Below are 25,208 nucleotides of genomic sequence, written 5' to 3'. Positions count from 1 at the left end.
TTTCCATCCACTAATGGAGCAGAAAGATTACTTCTAATCTTGTTTTTAGCTCTGTTCAGTGATGTGCATGGGCTTTATCTACTCACTAATGTGGACAACACTGTTTCCCATAATAGATCAAACACTCCTTACTGGCCCTGTCAAAACTTAATGGACATACATGCTTGTGTGCACACATGCTTGCAAAAGCATGGTCTGTCAAATCTTTTATTCTTATACAAAGACACTCCTTAATAGCATTTAATCCTTCAACCAGATCCACCAAAGCAGGGAGTGTGTTTTGGAAGAGGTGCCACAAGAAACAGAACCCACTTTCACTCTGTTTTCTTGTGCCGAGCGAGCTCAGATCCACTCATGTATGCATGAAACTCCCCATCACTTCTGCTGTCATCACTCCTGGCAATGCACAAACTGTCTCTGCCCAGACTCCACTGTCAGCAGTTTTTGCTGGGATGTGTCCTGATTGTTTTCAGATGATCTAAAATGACCTACTGTGCTTCCTTTTCTCTCATCACAACGCTGAAAAACAATGGCAAGTATACGGATGTGTGAGTTTATGTCACTTCTCAATGAAGTTTTTAAGCCAAGTCTTAAACAGTGACGTAAATGAATACAGTTTTATCTGTTTTGCTTTTTTACTCCACCGCATGTATTTAACAGTCGCGAGCGACCTTCACAGTCTCATTGGACACTTAAAATGAGCTTGTACTGTAATTAAATTGCTTAGCAGCAAGTAAATACAAACACAGTTAAATTTACCCTCAGCACATGCAGCGAACAACAGGATTTGTACCATTTTTCACTCACAGGCCTTCTGCAGATTTAAAAAAGTAATTTAATAACTAATTTAGAAGTAATTTAAAGTGGACCGATTTTCCTTTTCCTTATTTTCTGTACATATATATTTATGTATAGTATTACATGATCATATTAAACGTGGCCAAAGTCTCAAATAACAAGATCAGTATATACAAGTAACCACGTGAGTCAAAAGCACAGATTTCAGACTGCTGAACTTTCTGTTAGATGTTTTGCCTTCTTGTCCTTCTTCCTGGAAAGCAGACTGTTTCAGGTTCATGCTCGAGCATGTTTACTGACACTGCCTCATATGAAATGCAGGTTTTTGGGTCGTGCAAAGTTCAGATAGGTTGGGAGACCTCTTTCTGAGCTTTGCACACTTTGCAAATTTGACTGTAATGGATCATAAGAGCCTCTAAAAGTTGACCTCAAACTAGACACAGACTTGTAACTGGAATGTGCACTGACTGGAACCACTGACATGTGTGTCTAATTAGACTCATTAGAATTTGTCCTCGAATCGAAGTGAAGTCATTAAAGATGTGAGTCATATTTGTCAGGGCCGGGCAGCAATGTTGAGATGTGGCCCCATTCTTTTTCAAAAAAAACCCCCTTAGTCTTTCCCGTAAGGGTTCTCTCCTTCTCACTTGGTTGGAATTAAATTACGCACAGAGTCAAAAGGAAGGGAGATAGACAAATGCATCAGCATGAGCTGGTGTGGGAAAAGAAGAGGCAGAGGATGGAAAAAAGAAAGCAGAAAGAAAGCAAAAAGAAAAGGGTTTCATTAGAAAGCAGGGGTCAAGTGGAAAGAAATTAATAAAAATGCAGAGAAGGGTTGAAGGAGGGCAGCACTGTAATCTCTCTCTTCTCATCAGCGCTTGTTATAGAGTCATTAACAGTGCTTTCAGATTGTGATGCTGACAACCTCCCTGAAGGATACACACACATACACTCTTACACATCTGTGCACATTACGCCATAATCAGGGCACCGTGGACAATTTGGTTCCCAAAGATGTTTTAGTTGACCCATGCTGCCTAAAATGACATGAAAACATTTCTTATTTGGGATGGAAGTTGCTGCCAAACAGGAGGCGTAGCAAAACAAACAATTTCCCCTTTACCCACTGAGGAATTGCCTCTTATTAGACTGCATTCACTGCACACACTGTGTGTGTGTGTGTGTGTGTGTGTGTGTGCGTGAGAGTACATGCTAAGTAATGTTCACACAAGGAAAGACACTTCACTTAGTGTTATGGCACGAGTAGCTGTGTCTCAGGCGCCTTATCGAGTGTTCAACACGTGCCAAAATGTTTTGGTTACTTTTGGTCTCGGTTCCTACTCCGCTTCAAGTTTCAGCGTCTATACAACATTCGCTGTGCGTTTTCTGTCTTTCATTTTTGGTTTCTTCCTGTGAGTCACTGTAAGACGAATATAGGGTGTCCGAAAAATGCAGTTACACTTCAAAACATGTACTAAATCTAAAAAAAAAAAAAAAAAAACGCTCTTCCAATTGACAAATAAGTACACAAATGGACTTTATGCGTCTTTATGTGTTTTTTCCTTCCATGAAAACTTGCAAAGGTTAAAAAGATTCAGCATTTTAAGAATGTTGAAAGAACAACAACAAAAAAAAAAGCATAAAAAATTAGAAACATATGCACAAGGAAACTGACAGCACATGAGTTGAGGCTCTGAAAGTCCAGAAAAGAGGGATGATACACCAGAGTATGACTAGTCTGACTAAATGACATGTATGGATGTCTCAAGAGAGTAAGGAAAGGATAAATGAAATTAAGGATATTTATGTAAACTGTCACAAATTATTAACAGTTTTTCATTTAAATTGCTGGGTTTTTTTCTCTTTTTTTTCTTTTTTGTTCACAGTGTGGAGTTGGGATAAGAATTGTGTTGTAGTTGTTGATAAAATTTAATGATGCGCTGGATCTTTGATTTCTGCTTCCCATGAGGATCAATTTCCATCAAGAATTACTGTGATGTAATAGTGGTTTCATTTTCATTGGTATGTGTGCTCTCAATGCATCGCTCTTTGATCAAAACCAGACTTTTATATTCGTATATGTTGTGAGTGGTGACATTTACTTACAGATTTTATAGTTTTACTGATTTATATAGTAAAGAAAACTGGTTACATTGCAATTTTCATAAGCTTTAAACGGTATATTTTCCTGCTAACTCCTTTTGCCCCACGTTTATCCTATAGGTGCGTAGCCAGGGAGTGACAGAGGAGTTAAAGTGCCTGAGTTTACTGAATGCTCTGGATAAGGACCGGGACATCCCAGATCAGCTGGCCCAGCTCTTCGGAGAGCCCTGCATCAAGCTGGCCGAAGGCATCAAAGCTTACATCTCCAAGGTAAGAGACGGAAAGAAAAGAAACAACACTACAATTGCCATTGATTAACCAGTTGAATAACAATTATAAAACAAAGCATTATGCTTAATAAATGGATTATTAAGATTTAATTGCCTCTCGTATTAGAGTATTGTTTTTGGTATGAATCCAGTCTGCAACATTGTAGGTCTATTAATTTTCCAGTGGTGATATTATCTTGGAATAAAAGTCTCACACACACTCACATTAAACTGCCTTCATTTGCATTCTTCCAGTAGTGCACGATGTACAATTCGTACTTGTGGAGTGTATGTGTTTTGGCAGAGAAGTGTTGTCTCAAATCAAGCAATCTTGTATGATAATCGCAAAATTGACTATGACTCACACTAACTGCCGCAGGTATCTCACATTTGCAACTCGCCAAGCACCTGAACAAACACAACACTACACACTGTTTTACGTTAACCCTCTGCATCCCGGCTGAATTCTATTAGAACTTCCCAGATTCCCGAGAATTCAGGAAAAAAAGGGGGAAATCTGAAAAACACTCTAAAAACCTAAATATAGCTTTGAAAGTGTCAGTTATAAGTTAATTTTAATTTATCACAAAAGCTCTTTCAAACCATATCTGAATTTAAGATTTGTCCCTTTATATTTTCATCATCTCTTGCTCCTCCTCTTCTTCATCTGCCTCCTGCACCACTGCTCTGTCCTCTCTCATCTCATCCTCTTCCTGCTCAACTGAAGCCTCATCTTCTGAACTGAAGTCAGATAATATTCCCAATATTGTCGCAGTTTTTTATTGTCAGAAGATTAGACGTACGACCCTCCGTCTCCAGAGAGCTGACAACCAGCTGGCTATAATCACAATAGCTGGTTAGAAGCTAATGTTAGGCTCAGATCTGATGATTAGATTCTCACACTGTATCAGCCCAAGTGTGACAGCATTAGATGCGCTTCAGAGAAAGAAAGGTTCAGTAACACCGGCTAAACAGCAGTGTATGCGGAAAAGTTCAGGATATCCTCAACAACTCGCCTCGGAATCACTGTGATCAGTCAGAAGTGAGCTTCATTGAGTTACTGACCCTGTATCAGACTCCTTTCACAGTGTTCATGTTATTCAAATACGTTAAAATACACCGAGTGTGAAAATGTCTTTACGGCCGCAGAAACTTGCCACCCATCCGCAGACGTTACGGGGTACAAAGGGTTAAGCCAGCTAGCATTAACTTAGCTAACAAGCTAGCATCAGCATGGCGACATAACCAAGATGGTGACCACATGCAACACTTTGAGCATTATGTGAGCATATTATCCAGGAACTGCTTTTTGAAAACGCAATTACAGAAGTGGAAGGTTTGAGACGCGCCATATACAACTAAGATTTTGAGAGTGTTATTTCACACTTTAGTCAATAGCTGTGGTCTATTACTGATATTTTGTAAATAGAAAATAACGATGTACAACAGTCAGAATGAGGAATTGCTGATTGAAAGAAAAACCAACTAATACCAATCCAGTAGTTTTGTGAATGATCAATTTTATATCCCAGCAACTTAACTGATAAAATCCAGATTTAAATTTTTAAAGCCCTCAACTGAAAGTCTTTAATGTTGCCCCTAATGATGTCGGCCTGGATGACTCTGCTGAGCCTGGGTTAAAGACCAGATGGAGGCTGGTTTCAGCGTGAAGGAATCTGCACAGTTAACAGTGAACTGAGAAACATCTGCAGTGACTGATGCAGAACTGAAACTCTGGCTGGAAGTAATTGGGCGTATTTGTCATTGTAATGGAAAAACCTTCAGCTCTGAGGGAGAATCACTCGTCAAATAACTGCATGTATGTATACAGGACATGTGTGTTGAATTAAAACAGTGAAGATACCATCCAAGGTGTTTATCCTAAATAGACACCATGTCTTGCAAAATGTCTGACAGCAGTCCTCTAATATACAGCATGTGCAGTAAATGGCCAAATAGCTTTAACTGAGTGACAAGTTTCAGGTGCCTAATAGCCGTATCCAGAACAGATTATTTAAATAAATATGCGCGACTCTTATGATAGGTTTCTTGAGGAGACTCTAAACTATTTGAGTAGTTTAATAGGAATTCAGTTGTTGCTCATTCTGCTTTCTGAAAATGGCAAAATGTTCTGCCTCTCTTTCAATTTTACGTAATAGTTTTTTTGGCTTTGTGGCCAAACGTGCCCTTTCAGCAATAACATATAACTTTTTTAAAAATGCACTATTAATCATATATAATGTCTTGGAAGCCTGATGGATTATGTGAAAGGGAATCATTATTAGTACTGGAAATGAGAGAGCTGTGAGTAAAACACCTCATTTTTCTAAGTTGGTGCTTGAGAGTCAGCTGCTCTACATGTTTTTTACATTTTGGCTTATTTTCTTTAATTCCGTGACGAGGTTATTGATAGTGATAGTGTTACAAGAATACAGCAGAAATCGACCTTTGACCCAGCAGACTCTCGGTGTTTATAGAGTCGGGCAGTCGTCACAAAATCTGTCAATAACTGACAGGATCCGTTGTGGCGCTGACGCCTTAATCCCTTTATATTATGGTATAATGCCACTGTTTTGCTAAAAGTTAACATAGATAAGTTCTGTCTCATGCAACTCATCACTCCATACATGCTGGCACAAAGCTTGATTTGAAAAGCTTGATTTGCAATTTTTTTTTTCTTCTACTAACGCATGTGTTTGCGTGCCAAATGTTCTGTTCAGACCTGTTTGGCCTCCGTATTCTTAAACTGTAAAACTGCTCTCTTAAAGTACTTGTGCCAGGCATCAGTCAAATAAACATGGGCACTCACTTACAGGCAAGACTCTGTTATGCCAGGGTTGTTAAAAACTCCAGTGTTCCTGAAAAGTCTTGTGCAAGTCTTGCAGGTTTTGTGTGCAATACCTAATAGATTTTGCACAAAACTCAACTTCTCTGATCATCATTTAGATGACCAAAAATTATGTTTTTCTTTGCACTTTAAAGAAAGATGTGCCTTTTCAGCACCTGCAGCTCAGGTAGCAGAGAAGGTTTTGTTTATGGAAATGATGAAACTCATAATTGGGGGACCTCTCCATCTCTTTCAGCCATATTCAGATTTTAAAAACCTGGTCTTCTTTTGGCCACAGTGGCTTTATTGGCAGTACAGAGAGACAGGAAATGGGGGAAAGATACAGGGGAAGACACACAGGACTGAGCCAGGACTTGAACTCACACCGTCCGCACTGCAGGGCGGCATATGCATGTGGTCACCTGCTCGACCCCTGAGCCACCCGGGTGCCCCTGAACCTGGGCTTCTTTGACATCAGGTTGTAAAATCTGTGATGGTCATACAGTTTTAGTTTTGTATGGTGATGAGATCCTACCATAACCAAAATCTCTGTCCGTTTGCCTCCAAACTCCTCCTACAAGTTCAAGAGTTGAGCAACCAAACTTTTCACACAGGTACATCTTAGGCTTCTGAAATCCTCTTATCTATATCAAATATGACATCATCAAGTTGCCTAGCAACCATTTACCAATGCGCTAAAGTGACTGATTTGTAATGTTTATGCACCTCTAACAAAAGCATAGTATCATTTCAGTTTCATGACAGTAACTTCTCATTTTTATCCACAAAACGTGAATTATGCACCATATAATATGACGCCATTGTGTTCCCTAGCAACCATCTAACAACAGACTAAAATCACAGACCAAACAGTACTGCAGCACTGGCATGTGCTAGTTTATGAAACACAGCACACATGTTATCAATACTGCCTTTTTTTATACACCACAGCATTAAAACCACTGAAGGGTGAAATGTAAAACACTGACCAGATTTATGTGGACGTTACTTTGACATATACCACCCACCTAAATATTCTTGGAGACCAAGTACACTGGTGACTCTCAAGTGAAGTCCCCGACGGCACTGGTTTCCAGCCACAGCACAATGCATCCTGCCACAACGCAAGGCCGGCATGACCCTGCTACAAACTACCCAGATCCCAGCCTGACCAAGTATATCTGTGACATGTGCCAGAACAAGCCAGAGACCCAAACCCTCAAACCACAGGACCCAAAGTAGCCGCTGTTAATGTCCTGGCACCGGGCGTCACATGACACACCCGGAAATCATGTGTCCATACCCCGAGGAGTATGATCTCTGTTTGGTAACACAATTGGGGGCCTGCACAATATTGTCCAGTGGTTTTAACAGTATGGTTGACTGGCATATGGATGCCTTGGGACTCAGAGGTCAACATTTGGCCACAACATAAGAAATGCAGACCACCAATGTTAAACCACATTACAACTGCCCACACAACATCCCTGCTGTAGGTAAACAGACTGCAGCTGACACACATTAACGTCACACTTGTCTCAGTGCGCGTGTTGAATCAGCTTCAACATATCAGTGACTCCTCGGAGCCTGTTTGAGAATCCCACCATTACTCTCACACACCCACACACACGCGCAGTCATTCATAAACCCACTAACCCACTCCATTGATATAAGTCATGCTCTTGCAGACATTGCCAGAAGGACTTTTCCTCCTCAGCCAGAATGTCTGGATGCTTAGAGCAGTATATCTTCAGCCTCCTTAGTTCCTGTCGCCCCGCACTTAAATACCACCCTCTTTTCCTTTTTTTTTTTTTTATCTCTCTTTCTGTCTGCCCCCCCCCACCCCCCCACACCCTTTCCTCTCTCTCTCTGCTCTACTTGTATGAAACAATCAGAGAGTGCTGCTTCATGCCCCTGTGGTCCTCAGTGGACGGGAACAGGAATGTCTAGTTTTCCTCTAGTTTTCTCCAGTCTAAATGGATAACAGAGAAAATGCAGGCGCTCGCTGGTGACAAACATCCAAACATATTTACATTTCATTGGTTTCCTGCAAACACTCACGCAAGCTAATCCAACCCCCAGTAATTTCCTTCTACTCTGTTGCTTATGCTGCAACATCATGTCTGCAGTGTAAGGAACCTGTCCACTTCTAGTGATTCCTCCAAGCCGGTTTGGAAAATCAGCACGCTCCATTGTTCTTCGACTTGAGTCACTAGATTACATTTTTAAAAAGTGGAATTGTTTAGTGAAAAAGTCGAGCTGGTGGTTAAATCAGACCGAGCAGACACCGTCTGCTCCAGTGAAATGACGTGAAAGCCAGATTTGAAATTTACAAGTTTTGTTGACTTTTTTTTTTTTTTTTAAGAGATGAATGGAAAGGCTGGGCAGCAATTATATGGCCTGAATTATAGCAGCTTTACAGCAGTGAGTCTCCTTGAGACGAACTAAAGCTGATCTGTAGGGTTTATGGTACAAGGGTTTATAATCACAACAGCGTTAAACCAAGAGGTCTGATGGGAAGTTTATGATCTGTGTGCCACAGGGCAAAATTCACCCACCGATAACCTGACTGTTAGTACATTAAGAGGCTGATGGGAGCTCGTCCTTTATTCTCAAAGTCAGTTTCCCATGCTAAACTACTGGTTTGCTAAGCCTTGCAATTCGCAGGGTCTGCTTCACTGAACTTCCTAACGATTGGACGTTTAACAGCCATTCCTTTGCTGGCGTCTCCCTCTCTCACTGTTGGCATCAGAGCATCATAGAAAAGTGAGTCATTTTCCGCAAAGAGGGGGACTTGCTGCTACACCACCACAAGTCTCTAACAGTCTTTTTTTCCCTAAGCATTTAGTGCAAGCAGTCACAGGTTTGCGTCCACTGATTTTAGACAAGAAGACCAAAACAGGAGAGCAGGAGCGCAACATTTCTCCAGGTGCACAATTTGGTTGATCCCTCAGGTTTTTTTTTCTTTGTTTGTTTTTTGTTTTTTGGTGATTGGGGGTCGTTCTTGAAGAGGAAAAAAAAACGTAACCACATGCATGATCATTTCAACATGATTGGATCATAAACAAAAAAATAAACAAATATTCTAATATGCTAATATTCTATGTATTTTCACATTGTTTTCACACCTGAATAACCTTTAACTATCTCATCAGACTGGTATCCTATAACTAAGCTTTAACAGTTCTGCTTGGCTAATTAGCATCTCTATGTATGCACATTAATAATGCTATTTGCTAGCTCTTTTTCTTAACTTATATGACTTGCTGTTGACACCAACAGCAAGTCTATCAGCTGCTCCCTTTAGGGGTCACCACAGTGGCTCATCTGCAGGGGTGGCTGTAGCTCAGGAGGTAGAGCATTACTGATCGGCAGGTCAGCGGTTCGATTCCTGGCTACTCCAGGCTGCGTGCCAATGTATCCTTGGGCAAGATACTTAACCCCAAGTTGCAACTGTTGGAGTGTGAATTTTAGATAATGAAAAAGCGCTTAGCTTAGGTAATCATGGAAGTGAATGGGTAAATGTAAACATGTTGTATAAGCACTTTGAGTGCTCAGACAGAGTAGAAAAAAAGTTAAAGAAAGGTATAAGAACTAGTCCGTTTGCCTCCATCTCACCCTGTCCTTAGGAGCCGCCTCCTCCTGTAACACCAACCTGCTGCATGTCCTCCTTCCCTATATCCTCGAGTCTTCTCAGTGGTCTTCCTCAACACAAAATAGGCATTTGATAAATATGTTAATAACTGTTTATTTCACCCCAAAACCTGGCTAACATTTAATGTCATTGGCTCCAGTGATGAAGCATGTGTTTACATGAGTCTACTGAACTGCTGACGCCCTGTCACTGTCACGTCTCAACACGAGACTGTGGATGTTTGTACCGTGGATTGGGTCTCTTTTTCAGAACTGTCACACACCCAGTTATACATATTTGACACTGATGTCGATGTTGTCTTGTAACTCTCAACAAGAAAAGCTCCCAAATGTAGGTTAACCGTATCTGCCGTGCACAGCAGGCCTTTGACAGTGACTTTTTTACTTTATTCCACTTACACAAACAACAAGCACCATCTACATGACAAAAATAGGTCATGTCTGACCACAGCCACTTATAAGGCATGTTGTTGGTGTCTGTAAGGCACACCAGCTGTTTGCAGCTAACAGGTGCTGGAAGTGAGGAGCTTATTGCAGCTCCTCACTGCAGCTACTTAAAACCATTTGGAGCGTTGCTCTTTTGTGACATGTTGACATTTCTTTAACTTTTATTACTGTACATGTGAAAATGCATTAGTGGATGATGTTAATTAAAATGCATTTTAAATAAAAAAAAAAAAGTCCCGTGGAAACATGACAAGAGGACATTACTGATCTTGGATAAAGGTATGAGGTAGTTGACAACTCCAGAGTCCAAAAATAAGGCTGCTAGTTATTCACAAGAAAGCAATAAACCTATCTAACCTTTCATTAATAATTTTGAGAATTGATTTCTGCCTACACAAACTCTCTCTCAAACACACACACTGGCTCTATGCCTCTTAGATCTGGCACAAAACTGACAATCCAACAAGCCCAAAACAGATGCTTGGATGGGATTCACAGATGCATGTTGGATGCGCGCTCGGGCTCGGCCGCTCATTTTGGTAATAAAAAGAAAAAACAAAACAGACTGATGAGCGGAGAGTGTGACAAGGGCGGAGCATTAAGAATGAGCTTAAGAGAGAAGAACGAAAAGCTAATAAGACTCAAGGTTGAAAAAGGAGTGTTAAAACAGATCTGGCTCCCTGTTTATCCTATAAAACGCATTGGCTCTGCATGGAGATTCCTCCATGGAGCACATGGACATAAAGCACATACCTACAAACTATATTTAATATGTGCAAGTGAAGGATGATGGCGATGATGTACCAAATAAAAACAGTTTTTGTAATAAAAAGGGAGAGAAGCCATTACCAAACCAACGCAGACAGGAACACATGGAGGAAAAAAAAGAAAAAACAAGTGATGAGAGGCTGGGAACAGTGGAAAACAGAAGGGAGAGAAAATAAATAAAAAGCACAGCATGCGATCAGATACGTTTCACCACTGACTGTTTTTAAATCTCAAGTCCATTTAGACCTTTTTCTCTTGGTTCATTTCAATCTGCAGACACTTAAAGCATGCCTGCGGTGTTCCTAGTCCATCATAGTCAACACTCTTCTTGAGAGTTTCAAATTGAAATGGAAGTGGAGGCTATAAACGTGGACATGTGGAATCTAAAATAAGCAAATAAATGTCAGCCCCCACCATAAAAGTGGAACTCTTCCATAGAATGAAAAAATAAAACTCGAGTGTCACCCGTGAAAGACTCACATACACATACAGTACGCACTGTATGTGAAGGATATGTGAGTTACTGGTCACTGTAATTAGTTGCCTGCCACAACTCTCAGTCCTCAAAAGGCGATCAGTAAGGTGGCGGCACTTTGATTTTCAGTGTTTCGCTTTTTAATATCTTTGATCATAACTTACTGTGTAGCATCTGTCTCACAATTTCATACTGATGCTAATTAATGAGCAACTGCAGAAAAACCTATGTATGTGTTGTGTATTCATCCAAGAGTACAGATTTTTTTCTTTTTATTTCCTAATTATGTCCAAAGCGCAAAGAGAAAAAAACTGCACAAAAATACTTTTGAAGATTCATTTTTTTTTTTTTTCCCATTTCACATAGTCGAGGCCTCATGTGTGCTTCAGCTGCAGTTAAACTGTGAAAAAGAAAAGGTGGTGAGAGACGTAAAGGAAATATGTAGGGGCTCTGCAGATGAAAGAGGAGAGAGGGGATGACAAAGAACCAATAAAATGCCTCACAGTGAAGTTTTAATCACACACACGTTTTGTGGAGGCAAATAACAGGGAGGGAAAAATCATTTCAACTTTGTTAAACTTCACTCTGAACAAAATGACTCAGGTTGCAGCAATATATCTGTCTAAAAAGTATTAAATTTTCAATAATTGTTATTTTCCAGATGTATCCAGATAACTTGCATTTCATTCGTAAAGCCACTGGTTCCAGTTGATTCATGTCATAAAACCACCATGCAGAAACTTGCTTGATGTGTTCTTAATCTATCAAGTTGTGAAGTCCTTCAAATATATGAAAATAGTCGCCGTTTAATGTTTATTGAAGTCAGTGTGGATCTTTTAAAGAGTGAAATAAAAGGCAAAAATAATTCTGTCTGCCTGGATTTCCTTTGATTTAGCCTTGATGATCCCCCCTTCTGTAGAGTTTGGCGCCTTGGGTCTTTGATCCTACTCGCATGTTTGTGACATATAGTACAGATGCAGCAAGTGGCGTCCATCTCCTCTTGCACATTAGCAGTTTTTAGTTTGTCTTGCGTGCACATGTTGCGGCTGTTGTTGTTGCTGTGTGAAAGATTAGAAGTGACACTAGCAGAGCTACAAGGAAATGCAAAGGCTGAAAAACAGCAGAAAGGAGAGGAAGGGAGGAATGAGGAAGATTTAAGATGGCATGCATGCGATTGAGCTCATTTCATGTGCACTCGCAGAGGTTTCAGTAACTTTCCTTTGCTCTTCTGGTCTGCCGTCTTCAGTTTGAGAGAGACCGATGCAACATCTGCACCTGCTGAGACAAATTGCCATCATAACAGTTTGCAGCTTGCAGTTTGGGGTGATAGATGACACTCAGGGACAGAGTTGGTTTAAACCCAAACACAGCAGGAATTTGTATTAGTCCTCTGCTTGGTCTCAGCTTGAATGCATATTTGTCTTCAATGACTTACGGCCTGGTTTGCTCACTTCTGAGAACTGAGTGAAGAAAAGTAGTAAGATGAATACAGGAGCTGAGCCGAAGTTATTTTTGTTTGAGGAGGAATGTTGTTGCTCGCTCTGCTTTAGGTCAAAGGGTCAAAACTGGTTTGCCTGGACTGTTCAGAGTGAAGGGAAGGGATTTAACTTTCAATTTAGGGAGTCAGCCAAAACACACCCATTAGTAGATCTACAGATTTACTAAGACTTCTCTTACCTATAGCAAAACATTATCATAGTTATCATCAGTCTTACCTTAGCCTCTATTTAATAACTTCAAGGATTCTTTATTGTCATTTGAATCACATTTGCATTCAGTGGAATAAAAAATATAAATCTAAAGTAACAATAATATTAAATATATATATATATATATATTTGATTTTTCACGTGCTCTTATCAGGAGATAGGAGTTGCTTAGTTGTCATGAAAGGGAAGATATTTATGCAATTCCTCTTTCGTGTCAACGTCCACATAAAGGAACGTTTAACCTTGTTACCTAATCTTACTGCTTCATCTTTGGCCACCATGTAAGGAGCCTGAGAAAAAGTGGAAATTTGAAACCATTACCTTTACAACCAGGATGATGGAAAGCTCCAGTAGAGACACTTGAAGTCATATTCTGTCATCAGCTTTGCACCTTGGCACTTGTATAAACATAAACAAGCTCTCGTAAGGAAGCCAAGTGAAAAGTAAAAACAAAAAACAATAGGACAGTGAATTTGAAACCCCATTTATTTCATTTTGTCAACAGATCCACCTTCATGACTGCTAAACATGCTTGTCTGATAAAGAACATTTGTTTCCAAATACTTGATGCTTAGCAAAATAAGTTCACAAAGTACAACCAGATTTGAGTGTCCTCAAACCTAGACTTCCTCCGGACTCGATCCAAACCAAAATTACAGATGTTGAAATCTTCCCTGGACCACAGTGTGAGCCAAATATTGAAACACTCGTCAAACATTAAAAAAAAAAAAAAAAAGTGGTCTTTGCCTGGATCAAAGCTAACCAAGGTTCAGTTCAATGTGCCAGGATTTTCTGGATGTTTCAGACATTCAGATGTAATCCAGGAATCTGGGAACCCATCGCCTGGTCTGTTGATCAATCCTCCGAGGGCAACAGCTAATATTTGGGGGATTCCACCAGCGGATACCTGGTTCAAGACTTCCTCTGCCAGTCATTATTTAGAGTTTTGCACATAAATTTTAAAAAGGAAATAAGAAGCTGATTGCTCTTAAGCAAATGCATTCAATAATTTTTGCTTTCCATATAGACTTTATCCTGCATGCAAACAGCCACTCATTGGTCAGTACTGTTCTGACTACAAGCAGCTTCTTTTACCAAAATCTTTTCTTTTTCCAGAATGTTCACTTGTAGATATCAGTGATTACATGACGTTCAGTGCGCTTTCAGAGCCAAAGAAATGTATAATTGGGCCCCAAGAATGCCCAGTGAGAGGAGCAGACTGAGCATAATGTGAAAAATGGTTCAGTGTGTTAGAAAATCATTTCTCAAAGGATTAGACCAGGGGTCGGCAACCTTTAATACGGAAAGAGCCATTTGAACCTGGTTTCCACGGAAAAGAAAACACTGAGAGCCACAAATATTAGTGGAAACTAATGTCATGGTAATTTGGGGCTTTTAATGATTACTTTGAACTGTTTTGTTTTTTTACAGCATACATCTTTAACCCTTTAACACAGAGCCATCACCACCGCTATACCTGTTACCAGCCTTTAACATCCAGCGTATCGCTGCTGAAACCTCTAATCGAGCGCACTTTACATTACCCTAATTACGCGACAGTTTGTCCTGTCAGAAAAATTCAAACGGTTTCTGAAAGCTGAGAAATTGCAATTCACACCCAACGTTATTATGGTAATTGTTGCTGGAAGTCTACCAACGACGGGACGTTTGACATACATCGTGTCTACAATGACACAGTCGGTGTTAAAGGGTTTAATGATTTTAAAAAACAAGAATTGGGTGCACAAGTTTGAATTCATTTTGGATTTTCTCTAATCCACACAGGGTCAAAAATATATATACAGGTTCAAATATATACATAAACCCCCACTAATAATTGGTTAACTGTCCTAGCACTTCGACCAGATGCTTTTGGTAGCCATAAACAAGCTTCTGGCTATTTATGTCTCCAGAAGGCATTTGGCATGTCCATGTAGGTAGGTGCAAATTTGAGTCAAGCTGGAAGGTGTCAGTTTTGGAGAAGGGGCTTCTTTCTTGGTTGGCACCTTCTCAGTTCATGGTGATATAAAACTCGCTTCCCTGTGGACAGTAACACTGGTGTTCCAGCAGTTTCCAGTTCATGGCAGACTTGAACCTTGATGGGAACAACCCAGGAAGGGTTGTTTCCCGAGCATCCTACCAGTTTCCACTCATCTGAGGATGACAGTTTGGTTCTTCTTCCAGACCTTGACAAAGTTGTGACACATCCAGTTAACTTGTACTTACATACAATTGTTTGATCTTGGAATCTGCAATTGTTTAGAAATGGTTCCAAGAGACCTTTCCAACTTGTGTAAATCTACAAGGCTCCTTCTTAGATCTTCACTGAGTTCCTGTGTTGTTCAGTCCAACAAATCATTTTTATGGTGAAAAAGAGAAACTACCAGTTGTAGTCAATCATGATCACTAACAAGAAGTTAATAGGACTTGGCCTTGTCAAGTTAAGACATTGTAGAACCTTCAGCACCAAAAGCATCTCGTCAAGGTGCAACTTGCTAAGGGGCATTTAAACAAATATTAGTGAGGGTCTATGTGTACTTTTGATCTTGCATGTATGCATTTGAGCCCTGTGTGGATTACTTTTGGCCTTTTGTGTGTTAGAGAAAATCCAAAATAAATTCAAACTTATGCACCCAATTCTTGTTTTTTTTAAGATATTAAAGATACATGCTTTACAATCACTCCACCCTGGAAAAAGAACAGTTTGAAGAAATAATTAAAAGCCCAGAATTGCCATGACATTCATGCCCATGATGAGTGAATATAAACTTCTCATCAAAACTGTAGGCATTTCATGTAAACTTTAGCGTGCACACATAGCTGCAATTTGAAACCAAAATTAACCATATCAAATCTGTACAGTTTAAAAAGAACAATGAACCTTCTTTAGTATGAAAAGCCAGTCAATAAGTAAAATGCAATTCCTCATCATTTCTAATTCCTTTTAAATTCTGTTTTTTTTTTAATTCCTTGGTTATATAAAAATACTTTCATAACAGTTTAAGATAAAAAAAATATTGGTTTGTGTCTGTGGACACGTCATGCTCCAGTTTGTTATTTCCAATCAAAGATCAGTTTCCTTAAAAAACAAAGCTCCGTTGGTCTCCCTTTGTTAAGTATTGTTAGTGCTGAATCTCTAAATCTGCCCCGTCTCAAAGCGGTGATGTCACAGCAAATATTTGGCTTTTGGCTGGTGATGCAGAACAGCTGCTTTGACATCAGTGTTTAGGGTGTGGATAGACATGCTGCAGGCTTTAAAGGTTTAACCTTCAAAAAGCCGTGCGCCATGCAATGTAGTGTTAAATTACTCTTTGAAGCTTCATTATTTAAAGAGAAGCATGTGATCCTGTTCAACAGCTTTATTGTGCCACACCAGGATTTGATTAATTATATCAACCCAAAAACAGGAAAAAATTGTGTCTTCAGCTCTCAGCCCACTTTTGTTTTGATGCTTGAAATCCGAGTGGACTCTGTCATATTCGCCATCTGAAAGTATTTTGTGTTTCATAAATGCACAGTTTCAAATCTTTATGGAAATAGCTCTTTTATGGACTCAAAAAAAAACACGCTACACATTAAGGAAAGTAAGTGGAGTGAAACTTGATAAACACTATGTTATGAATTGACAAAGCCCTGATAGACCTCAAAGAGTCAGACACATGACTCACAATTTATTAAGCATTAACATGTTGTCACCATTGTGAGTTCTCAAGGCAAAATTTTGATGATGAATAGGTCCTTAAAATAAGTGATGCTGTGCACTTTTGGACTCTGATGGAGGCAGCGCTGAAACGTTAGTCTGTTCGCAGAGTTAGAGGTTGTGAATTAATTAGTGTCCTCCGGTCCCTTTGCTGTCCTCAAGCTGAAGCACCTGACTCGGCTGCATTTTGCTCGAAGAGAGCTGTGATATTTAATGGTGTCCTTGTAAGAATTACAAGGGTGTGTACTTACAAGTGTAGTACCATGCTGTAGAATTACAACATGGCATTGTCTCAAATTGAATACTGCAAGTTGCAATCGTCAGAAAGGACTATGGAACCATTTGGCTCTATAGACCTTATGTCCTTGTGCTAGTACTGATGTCACTAATGTTAACTAGGTAATGCTAACCGGTAGCATCAACAAGATGTCCTTGTCCTTCTGGCTGAAAATTAGTTTGGCTTCATATCCAAAGTCAGGGTGAGTGTTCCAACTTTTGACCGTCATAAGTAGACAAAGGCTACCTTCACACTGCAGGCCTTTATGCTCAATTCAGATTTTTTGTGAAATCCAATTTTTTTTGCGTGGTCGTTCACATTTCCAAATATATGCAACTTGTATGTGATCTGTGTGTGAACTGCAAACAAACCTGAAAGTGTCCGGCGTGCGCAGTAGAGGATGCAAAAACGTCACACGTAAGGAGCATGCTCAGTGTTTGCGGAAGTGAGTTTGTTATTCTTCCCGCGTCCACGTAGAAGGAGGCAGAATAGTGACGTTTTTCGAGTATCAATGACGCGCAGGTCGGATGAATGCGACCTGGCCGTACAGACACAGGTCACATTTTAAAAGATCAGCTACATATCGGATTTAGGACCACATATCCAAGTGGCCTGGGTTGCGTTTGTAAAAATTGGATCTGTGTTGTTCAGACTGTCATGAAAAGATCAGATACAGGTCACATGAGGGCAAAAAAATCGCATTTGGGTCACTTCAGGCTGCAGTATGAATGTAGCCAAAATGGCAAGTGTAGATACAAATTATACATATTATACTTATAAAATTCTAACAGGTATTTCCTGATTTCCTGGGAAAAAAAGACCAAAATTGCACATTATATCTTATGAAGAGCTTCACTGTTATAATAGTAGGCATAAAGAACACCAAGACCCACTGTTTTCAATGACAGTCTGCAAAAAAACAGAAGTGTCTTGTTGCCCATAAAACGTGTCAGAATACACAACTGGCCTATGTTCCAAGGTCAACACATGACAGACCTAAGACAAGCACATTTGGTGTTACAGTACCTTGACTGTTTCTTTGGCTGCTGACTGAAATAGATCAACTGTCACGTTGTTCTATGGAGACAGACATGTGGTGTCCTTTAAGGATATTGTTGTCTTTAATGAACAACTTCTAGTAATGAGCCATTTTTCACTTTTTTCAACCATGGAAAAACCCACACAATTGGACCTATTGTGCACTTTCTTATTTTGTTTGTGTATGTAAACATGGCCAAAGATTTGTATAATGAGATCAGTGTAGTACCATCAGTCCCTCTGAGCCAAAAGTTTAGGGTTCAGTTTGCTCTAAACTATCGCTTTGAGTTTCTCCTGCTTGTGGATTTGTATGAAGTCATTGTGTGTGTGGATATCCTTAATGTGATCATGTCAGGAACACAGCATGGACTCTGAGCAGACCAGCCCTGCTTACCTGCTGTCCAAACCTTCTGTTTGCAAGGAGCAACCAATCCGAAAAAATTAGGCTAGCAAAGGTGGTTGGCCTTTAAAGGTAGAGAAGCTTAAACAGCCTTTTTCAGACAGATGATGACCTGGCTGTCTGAACTATGGTGCAGTATAAGTTAACATTTATTTTGAGGTATGAATTATGCAAAGCTACTATTGCAGTATAATAATATGGATAATAATATGCTAAGGAACTTAGCAATTAGTAAGAGGTTAATCTGGTGCCAAAGCAAGTATTTCACTCAAGACCACTTTATTCAAAAGAAGACTCATATAATTATAATTAATTTGGCAGAACTGTGGTTCTGCTCTGGGACTCCTCTGTCCTTCCAATGGCATATATGGGAAGACTCCATCAGAACTCAGCACAGAACAGACATGACAAACGTAAAAGGATGGTTATTTCTCCTGGGTAACTGGAGCAACATGCTTTTTTTAAATTATTTTGAGTGACGGACTCTTAGATTTGTCTGACGATTTGTTTCATGCCAAAGGAACAAGTTGGCTTTTGAGCAAAACTCGCTTATCTTATTCGGCTCTACAGTTGGCTATTGAAAAGCAAATGTCAGTCACTGACATACTGTTTATGCACTCACACACACAGGGTGGAGTGGTGGGCTGCTGTGTTGTTAGTGATTTCCAGCTGATAGACAAACACAAAAGACCTCTGTGTCTGGCGTCGACCACCCTCCCTCTCTCCATTCATTCCTCGGGTTCCTGTCCAACAACCCCTGAAAGTCCCCTCTACCTAGATCTTTACATCCTAATTACTTCACTGTAACAATAACGTTTGCCGAGTTTCTTAAGCATTAGAAAAGCTTTCATACTGTCACGATACATGCATTAAATGCTAAAATCCACACTCAAATAATCTTTGAGGAATTCCCCAGAACAGAACTTTCTTCCTCCCATGGACAATGCGTTCACATGTATAGTACCATTCCTGTACACCACATCCCCAAGGTATTCCAGGTTCATATAATAGATTTCACACTCATCAACTTTCACTACCGTAGCCACAGTTACCCTGAACACTTACTGCTAAGAAAATCAATGCTTACACGGTGTGCAGGTTTACAAATCAATTTCCTTCCCAATAACCCATACCAGATGTATTTCTTTCTCTCAGGTTCTTATATTGGCTTACATTACTTGATTCCTTATCTCCCTGACCAGCAAAATTCAGGTGTGTTTGTGGGTGAGGCTATGGCCCAGCTGTGAGTCAATTTAGACCCAGTGAACTTTGTTTTATATGACCAGTCTCAGTAGCCCTTAAAATTTTTATGTATGCCCTTTTCAACGTGTTTTCTAAAAACAAAGACAGTCTAATCTTTTCATTACTGCAGAATATTGCTAACTACAGTGGGAATCTCTAACCAGTTCTAGTTAATAACATGTTTCAGATTGCTTGAGTTTATCGGTTCCTGAGTTTATTAGCTCCTGGCATCTTTTTCTGACCAATGCACCTTGGAAAAAACAATGATGTCAAACAGTCGAGTTTTTGCAAGCGTCCCACTCAGAGTTACTGAAACAGTTGCGTCCATGATGAAAACCTACGTAGGTGTACTTTTTCCATAAGAATCAAAAACCAGAATCAATAATAGCACTGGTATCAGTAAAATCTTATCAATATACATTACAGACATACAATACAGACAAAACAGAAGTTGGCTGCATGAGCTATTGTGACCAACTAAAGCAAGTTATTATATTCCCAGCCTGCTAGCATGTTAGCGGTTTTCTGGTGTGGCTGCATTCCTTTTAATGGCCAGCAGTGGGCGACTCCTGTGATTTCAGGAAGGCTGGTGGATGTCGATGATAAAATTTCGGGTTCCCGGTTGTTACATTTGTGCAGTTCAAGGCTTCACAATGGGACATGATATGGTGGGGATGATATAAGTGCTGATTAGATAACACTCATTTGGTGGTACTGACACCAAATGAGAAAAAATAGATCTAATATATCAGTTAATCGAGAAACTGTATAGCAACAAAGCCCATTTTCAGACCTTGTCTTTAAGAGTCTGAGCTGATCTATTCTTTTGATTAGTTTTAAAAATGGTGTTTTCCTATTTTTTTTCCAACACTTTTTGTATGTTTTGTTCCTAGTGTCCTTTGTGGTTTTATTATCTCGCTATGTATTATTTTTCACAGCATCTGAGTTACTATATCTTTGAGAGTAAAACAAGCAGCACTGCTCCAATAAACCCGTATAAGGATCTAAAGCCTCTGGGAAACAGTGTGCATGCCCCCCTACATATTTGTAGATGGAGCATTCACAGACCAAACATTGTTAGAACATCAAAACTGGTGGCTTTCCTCTCTTTGGCTTCTAGCCTCAGTTGAAAATTTTACAGTTTGACTTTTGGGATAAACAGTATCTGTGTTAAAACATACTGCTGGCTTTGTTGCAACCTTAAAAATGTGACATTTGAGTTGGGTCTGATGAAGTCATGGTTTCATAGTCACAATCAAGGATGTTCTTGTTGAGGTCTTATTGTTTATTGAGCGCCCTTCTGGGGAAATAAAATCTCTCTAGTATACTCCCAGACACAGGAAGAGCTTCTCTGAGTCTTTAAATTGCTTTGTCCATATCTAATATATCTCACTTGACCACTCCATCTCTTTGGCTCTGCCTTTTATCTTTGTGTATTTACAGCCATTCGTTAGATCTCTGTCTTTTCTGCTGTCAGCATGAAAAATAAAAATGGAAAAACTGGCATAAACATGTTACACCGGTGAAGTCACAGCACAGTTTGCAGAAAGTCTGAAACAATGTTGTACTTTTGATAAATGTTCCCATTTTGGCAGGATAAACAGCAAAGGTTGGAGGCTCACCACCTTCCACGCCTGGAAAGACCCAGCAGATTTGTTTTCAAATGAGATATATTTCTAAAGGACTTAGTGTTTCTTTTCAGAATTAAAAAATAAATAAATAAATAAAGCTGTGGTCTAAACCAGAGAGCTTCATTTTTGACCTGCCAGATGTAGCAGATGGGTGTGGTCACTGGACAACATAGAGATTTTAGCTTTTTGTTTTATGGTGTGTTCTTATTTTGGATATCTGCCAGAGTCAAGCTGCAACAAAGAAGATTATTAAAAGAGAATGCTTTCAAAATGCAAAGTCTTAATAGAAATACTGAAACTGCAACTCAGGTTTGAATAACAAACCTGGTTAATAAAAACTTTTTACCTTTTGAATTAAATGGCAGATGTCTTGCTTGATTTTAGTTTGGCGAATCCCCCCTTCAAGGTCATCTCCTTATGTACCTCTGAAGGGCTTTCAACAACTGATAGTACTAGATCACTATAAAAATGTCACCATATCCAATCTCATTGTACATCCTGTATAATGACAATAAAGGCATTCTATTCTATTCTATTCTATTCTATTCTATTCTATTCATATAAATGTCATTTTAGTTCGTTGTCAGGTGGTTGCAATGCCATAATATCTTTTCTATCATGATATTCAAGTTTCGTGGATATAAATGGGATGTTATTGTGAAATTAAAACATAGCAATTGGCAGGTGGTTTCTTGGTAACATGATCACATCATACTATCTGATATAGATATTAACCTTCAGGGGCCTAAGCTGTACCTGTGTGCCAAATTTGATTGCTCAACTCTTGATTGTGTAGGAGGAGTTTGTGGACAAACAGACATAATTAGTGAATTATACTAAGACTTGTACACACGTGCACATGCTACGGTGTTATTTGGTCTGTGATTTTAGTCCATGGGTGGTTGCAAGGCAATGATGATGTCATAATATATTATTACTCGGGTACATTTTTATTCATCTGCATAACCTTAAAAAAGTCAATAGTATTTTAATTTGAAGATGGTTGGTTGCTCAACTCCACACTGAAGAGTTTGTCTGACAGACAGAAATTTGGGTATTATAGTAAGATACTGAATGCAAGCACATGGCCTGAGAGCACATACCACATTTTGGGTTTTTACATTGAATTTTCTCCCTAAGATTTAATCAGGACATTGCAGTAGAACTCCATGTTGACAGTCTCACTGTGGGCAATGAATTATTGGTGCACAACACTCAATATCAAAAAAAAAAAAAAAAAAAAAGCAGACATGTTCCTGTTTACACAACAGTTGGCTCTTCAACTGAAAACTGCTGACAATTGTTGGGTGGTAGCCCAAGACCCAAGTTTTTACACCAGTGGCAGTCTAGACACAAAGAGTTGGTTTGAAGCAACAGCTGATGTCTGCAAGTTCAGAACAGCAATTTCATAATAGCTGCCACACTGAAAATGGTCCAAAGTTGCACAAGAAGATGACATTAGAAAGAAAATCAGCTAAACTTTAAGGGGCTGATTCCCAGGTTGTGCCATCACCTTGTCTGTGTGGACATGGCTCCTAAAGAAGGTGATTATTTCCAGTATGTTTTGAACAAACCCAGTCTCCCCTCTGAATGGTTTAGACTGGTCAACGTGTGATCCAAATTCAGGCATCCACACTCTTTCACCTGGAGCAAAAATAGTTTCAGTTTATCTTGTTGGGTTGCTGCCTACTGAGAAGACCAAAGTGCTTCCTTAAACAAGAAAAAGTCATTGTAAAGGGAGATATGAAGATATCATACAGATTGATTATGTCCATGTGCACAAATCACTACTGAGTCAGGCAGGTAGAATGGTATTTGCTTTAGTGCTTATTTTAGTCACAGTCAATAAAGGTTTATACTGTATAATTCTTGCTGGGACACTAGATGCAAATCAGCACTAAAGACTCCAGTTGTTTACATGCTGAAGTTTAGCTTTTTATTCATTTTAGCCCCTTAATTTGATGTTGTAGGGCATTTATTAGGAATTAGATTTTTTTTTTAATTCAAAACAGAAACACATGTCCCTTTAATTTTCTGTTTGTGTGTTTTCTGTTTGTACACCTCTGTCTTCATTATGATGTACTCAAACAGGTGTTTGCCCCATGTATTGCTATTTGCCTACATGAAATGAAACCTATTACACTGAGTCACAGAAACAGAAGAAAACAACCCCGCCTCTGGCCTGGTTTAATACTGTTTTGTTTCCTTAGGAGTGATAACCGAGTTTTAAAAGAGATTGTGCGCTGACTCACAGAAAGATAAAAAGATGCAGGGAGGGAGGAAAGAGAGAGAGAGAGAGAGAGAACTGCTTCCTTGAATGCAGCCATACAGTTGATTAGCTCTTTTGCAGCAGAGCCAGGGAGAACAATACAGAAAGAAACACATACAAACACTTACAGGAAGGTAAATACACATAAAAAGAATCGATAATGCACTGTTTCTTGTGTATAAACAGTTTTATCCTGTTTGTGTTCTTGGTTGTGAAACTATATTGTGAAAATTACTGAGAACAGTGGAGCTAATAACCCAGAGTGCTCTTCATGTGACTGAAACTAAACTCCAAAAGCAGTAAAGGGTGATACCAATCTCCTGTGTTTTTCTCATGTGTGTAAAGTCAACGGCTTCCTCAACTGCACACAGTATTTAATCTGACAGGACACTAACACGTAAAACAGGTCAGCAATCAGTTGTTGCCATCGAGCTGGCCTCTGGTGACTTAGCTGTCATGAAACCTTTCCTCACTGCTTTTCAGAGATAAACTAATGAACGACTCCTGTTTGGTTGCACAGGGAGTAAATCACAGACAGACAACTAAATGCAGTGACCCTTCGCTATCACTCTAAGCTAAATAGAAATATAAAAACCATATGGCACAGTGAAGTATATCTTGGACTGTAAATTTTAGACATATGGCATACTATATTTTTTTAGACTCAGTGAGGCAAACGAAAAAGTTTGACATTATCAGCAGTAATTTAAGAAAGCTTTCAGCCACATCTTAGGGTATTAATCAAAAGAGACAACTGAACTGCTGTGGAGTCACGTGGCTGGAAGCTTTTGGGAAAAATCCCAGTAAGAGTACCTTGTGCCAAGAAAATCTTGTTAATGATCCAATTCTAAAGGTAATAATGACCATCAATGCATTAAAGGGGACCTTTTGTGGTTTCTCTTATTTCCTGCCATGTATTTACTGTTACAATGTAGTTGCTCGTATTAAACTTTAAAGTAATGAGGCCAGTTAATGTACAGGTATTCCCTGTGAGGCAAAAGCTCAGGTTTAAGGCTGATCTAAATTCTTTTTCCAGTTGGATCTTTATGATGTCAATGAGACCAGTTTCCATATATGATTATTCCAGGTGCACAGCTGAAATTAGAAGAGAGTTCACTCAAAGTGTGCAGCGCTAAGGCTTCAGTCACACTGGCCTTGAGACTAGTTGGCGACTGCCTGGCAACCACAGGTCACTTGGAAAAATGTGGATTCCCTGACTGGTTGGTGGAGGATGCTTGCTTGTCACTAGGTGAAATTGGTCACAAAGAAGTATACTGTGCTGCGTTGAAAGTCGCCTTGCAATTGCTTTGGTCGCTAGCAGATTGCCATGGTCACCTGTAGTTTACATGGAAGATCCTGAATCTGACTCGCCAGCTACTTGCCAAGTGGGAGCAAAACTATGAGTTCAATGCAAACTGAAAACTGATTCTGTTTACCTTCAAAGGGGTAAGGTTCAGCAGTTAGGCACAACTTTTATTCTGAAGGTGAATTTTCTCCGTTTCCAGGTTGCATCACACTTTTAAAAATTTTGCTGCCACTCTGTGGTTAGTTAGTGTTTGCAGACAAGTCATTATCTTCTATGAGTAACTGTGGCAATCTGC

At 39.5% G+C, this 25,208-nt stretch overlaps 1 protein-coding gene across 1 annotated transcript in view; it reads left to right on the top strand.

The window, feature by feature from the left end:
• tnfsf10l (TNF superfamily member 10, like) overlaps window positions 1–25,208 on the top strand; it is a 76,518-nt gene that overhangs the window by 30,327 nt on the left and 20,983 nt on the right. Inside the window, exon 2 of the mRNA XM_030753785.1 lies at window positions 3,022–3,171. Within this exon, the coding sequence (XP_030609645.1) occupies window positions 3,022–3,171 (150 nt within the window). The remainder of the gene's footprint in view (window positions 1–3,021; window positions 3,172–25,208) is intronic.

This window comes from Archocentrus centrarchus, chromosome 18 (genome assembly GCF_007364275.1).
Source record: "Archocentrus centrarchus isolate MPI-CPG fArcCen1 chromosome 18, fArcCen1, whole genome shotgun sequence".
NCBI lineage: Eukaryota > Metazoa > Chordata > Actinopteri > Cichliformes > Cichlidae > Archocentrus > Archocentrus centrarchus.
The sequence above is the reverse complement of the archived record's forward strand: the minus strand, read 5'-3'. Positions and strand labels throughout refer to the sequence as shown.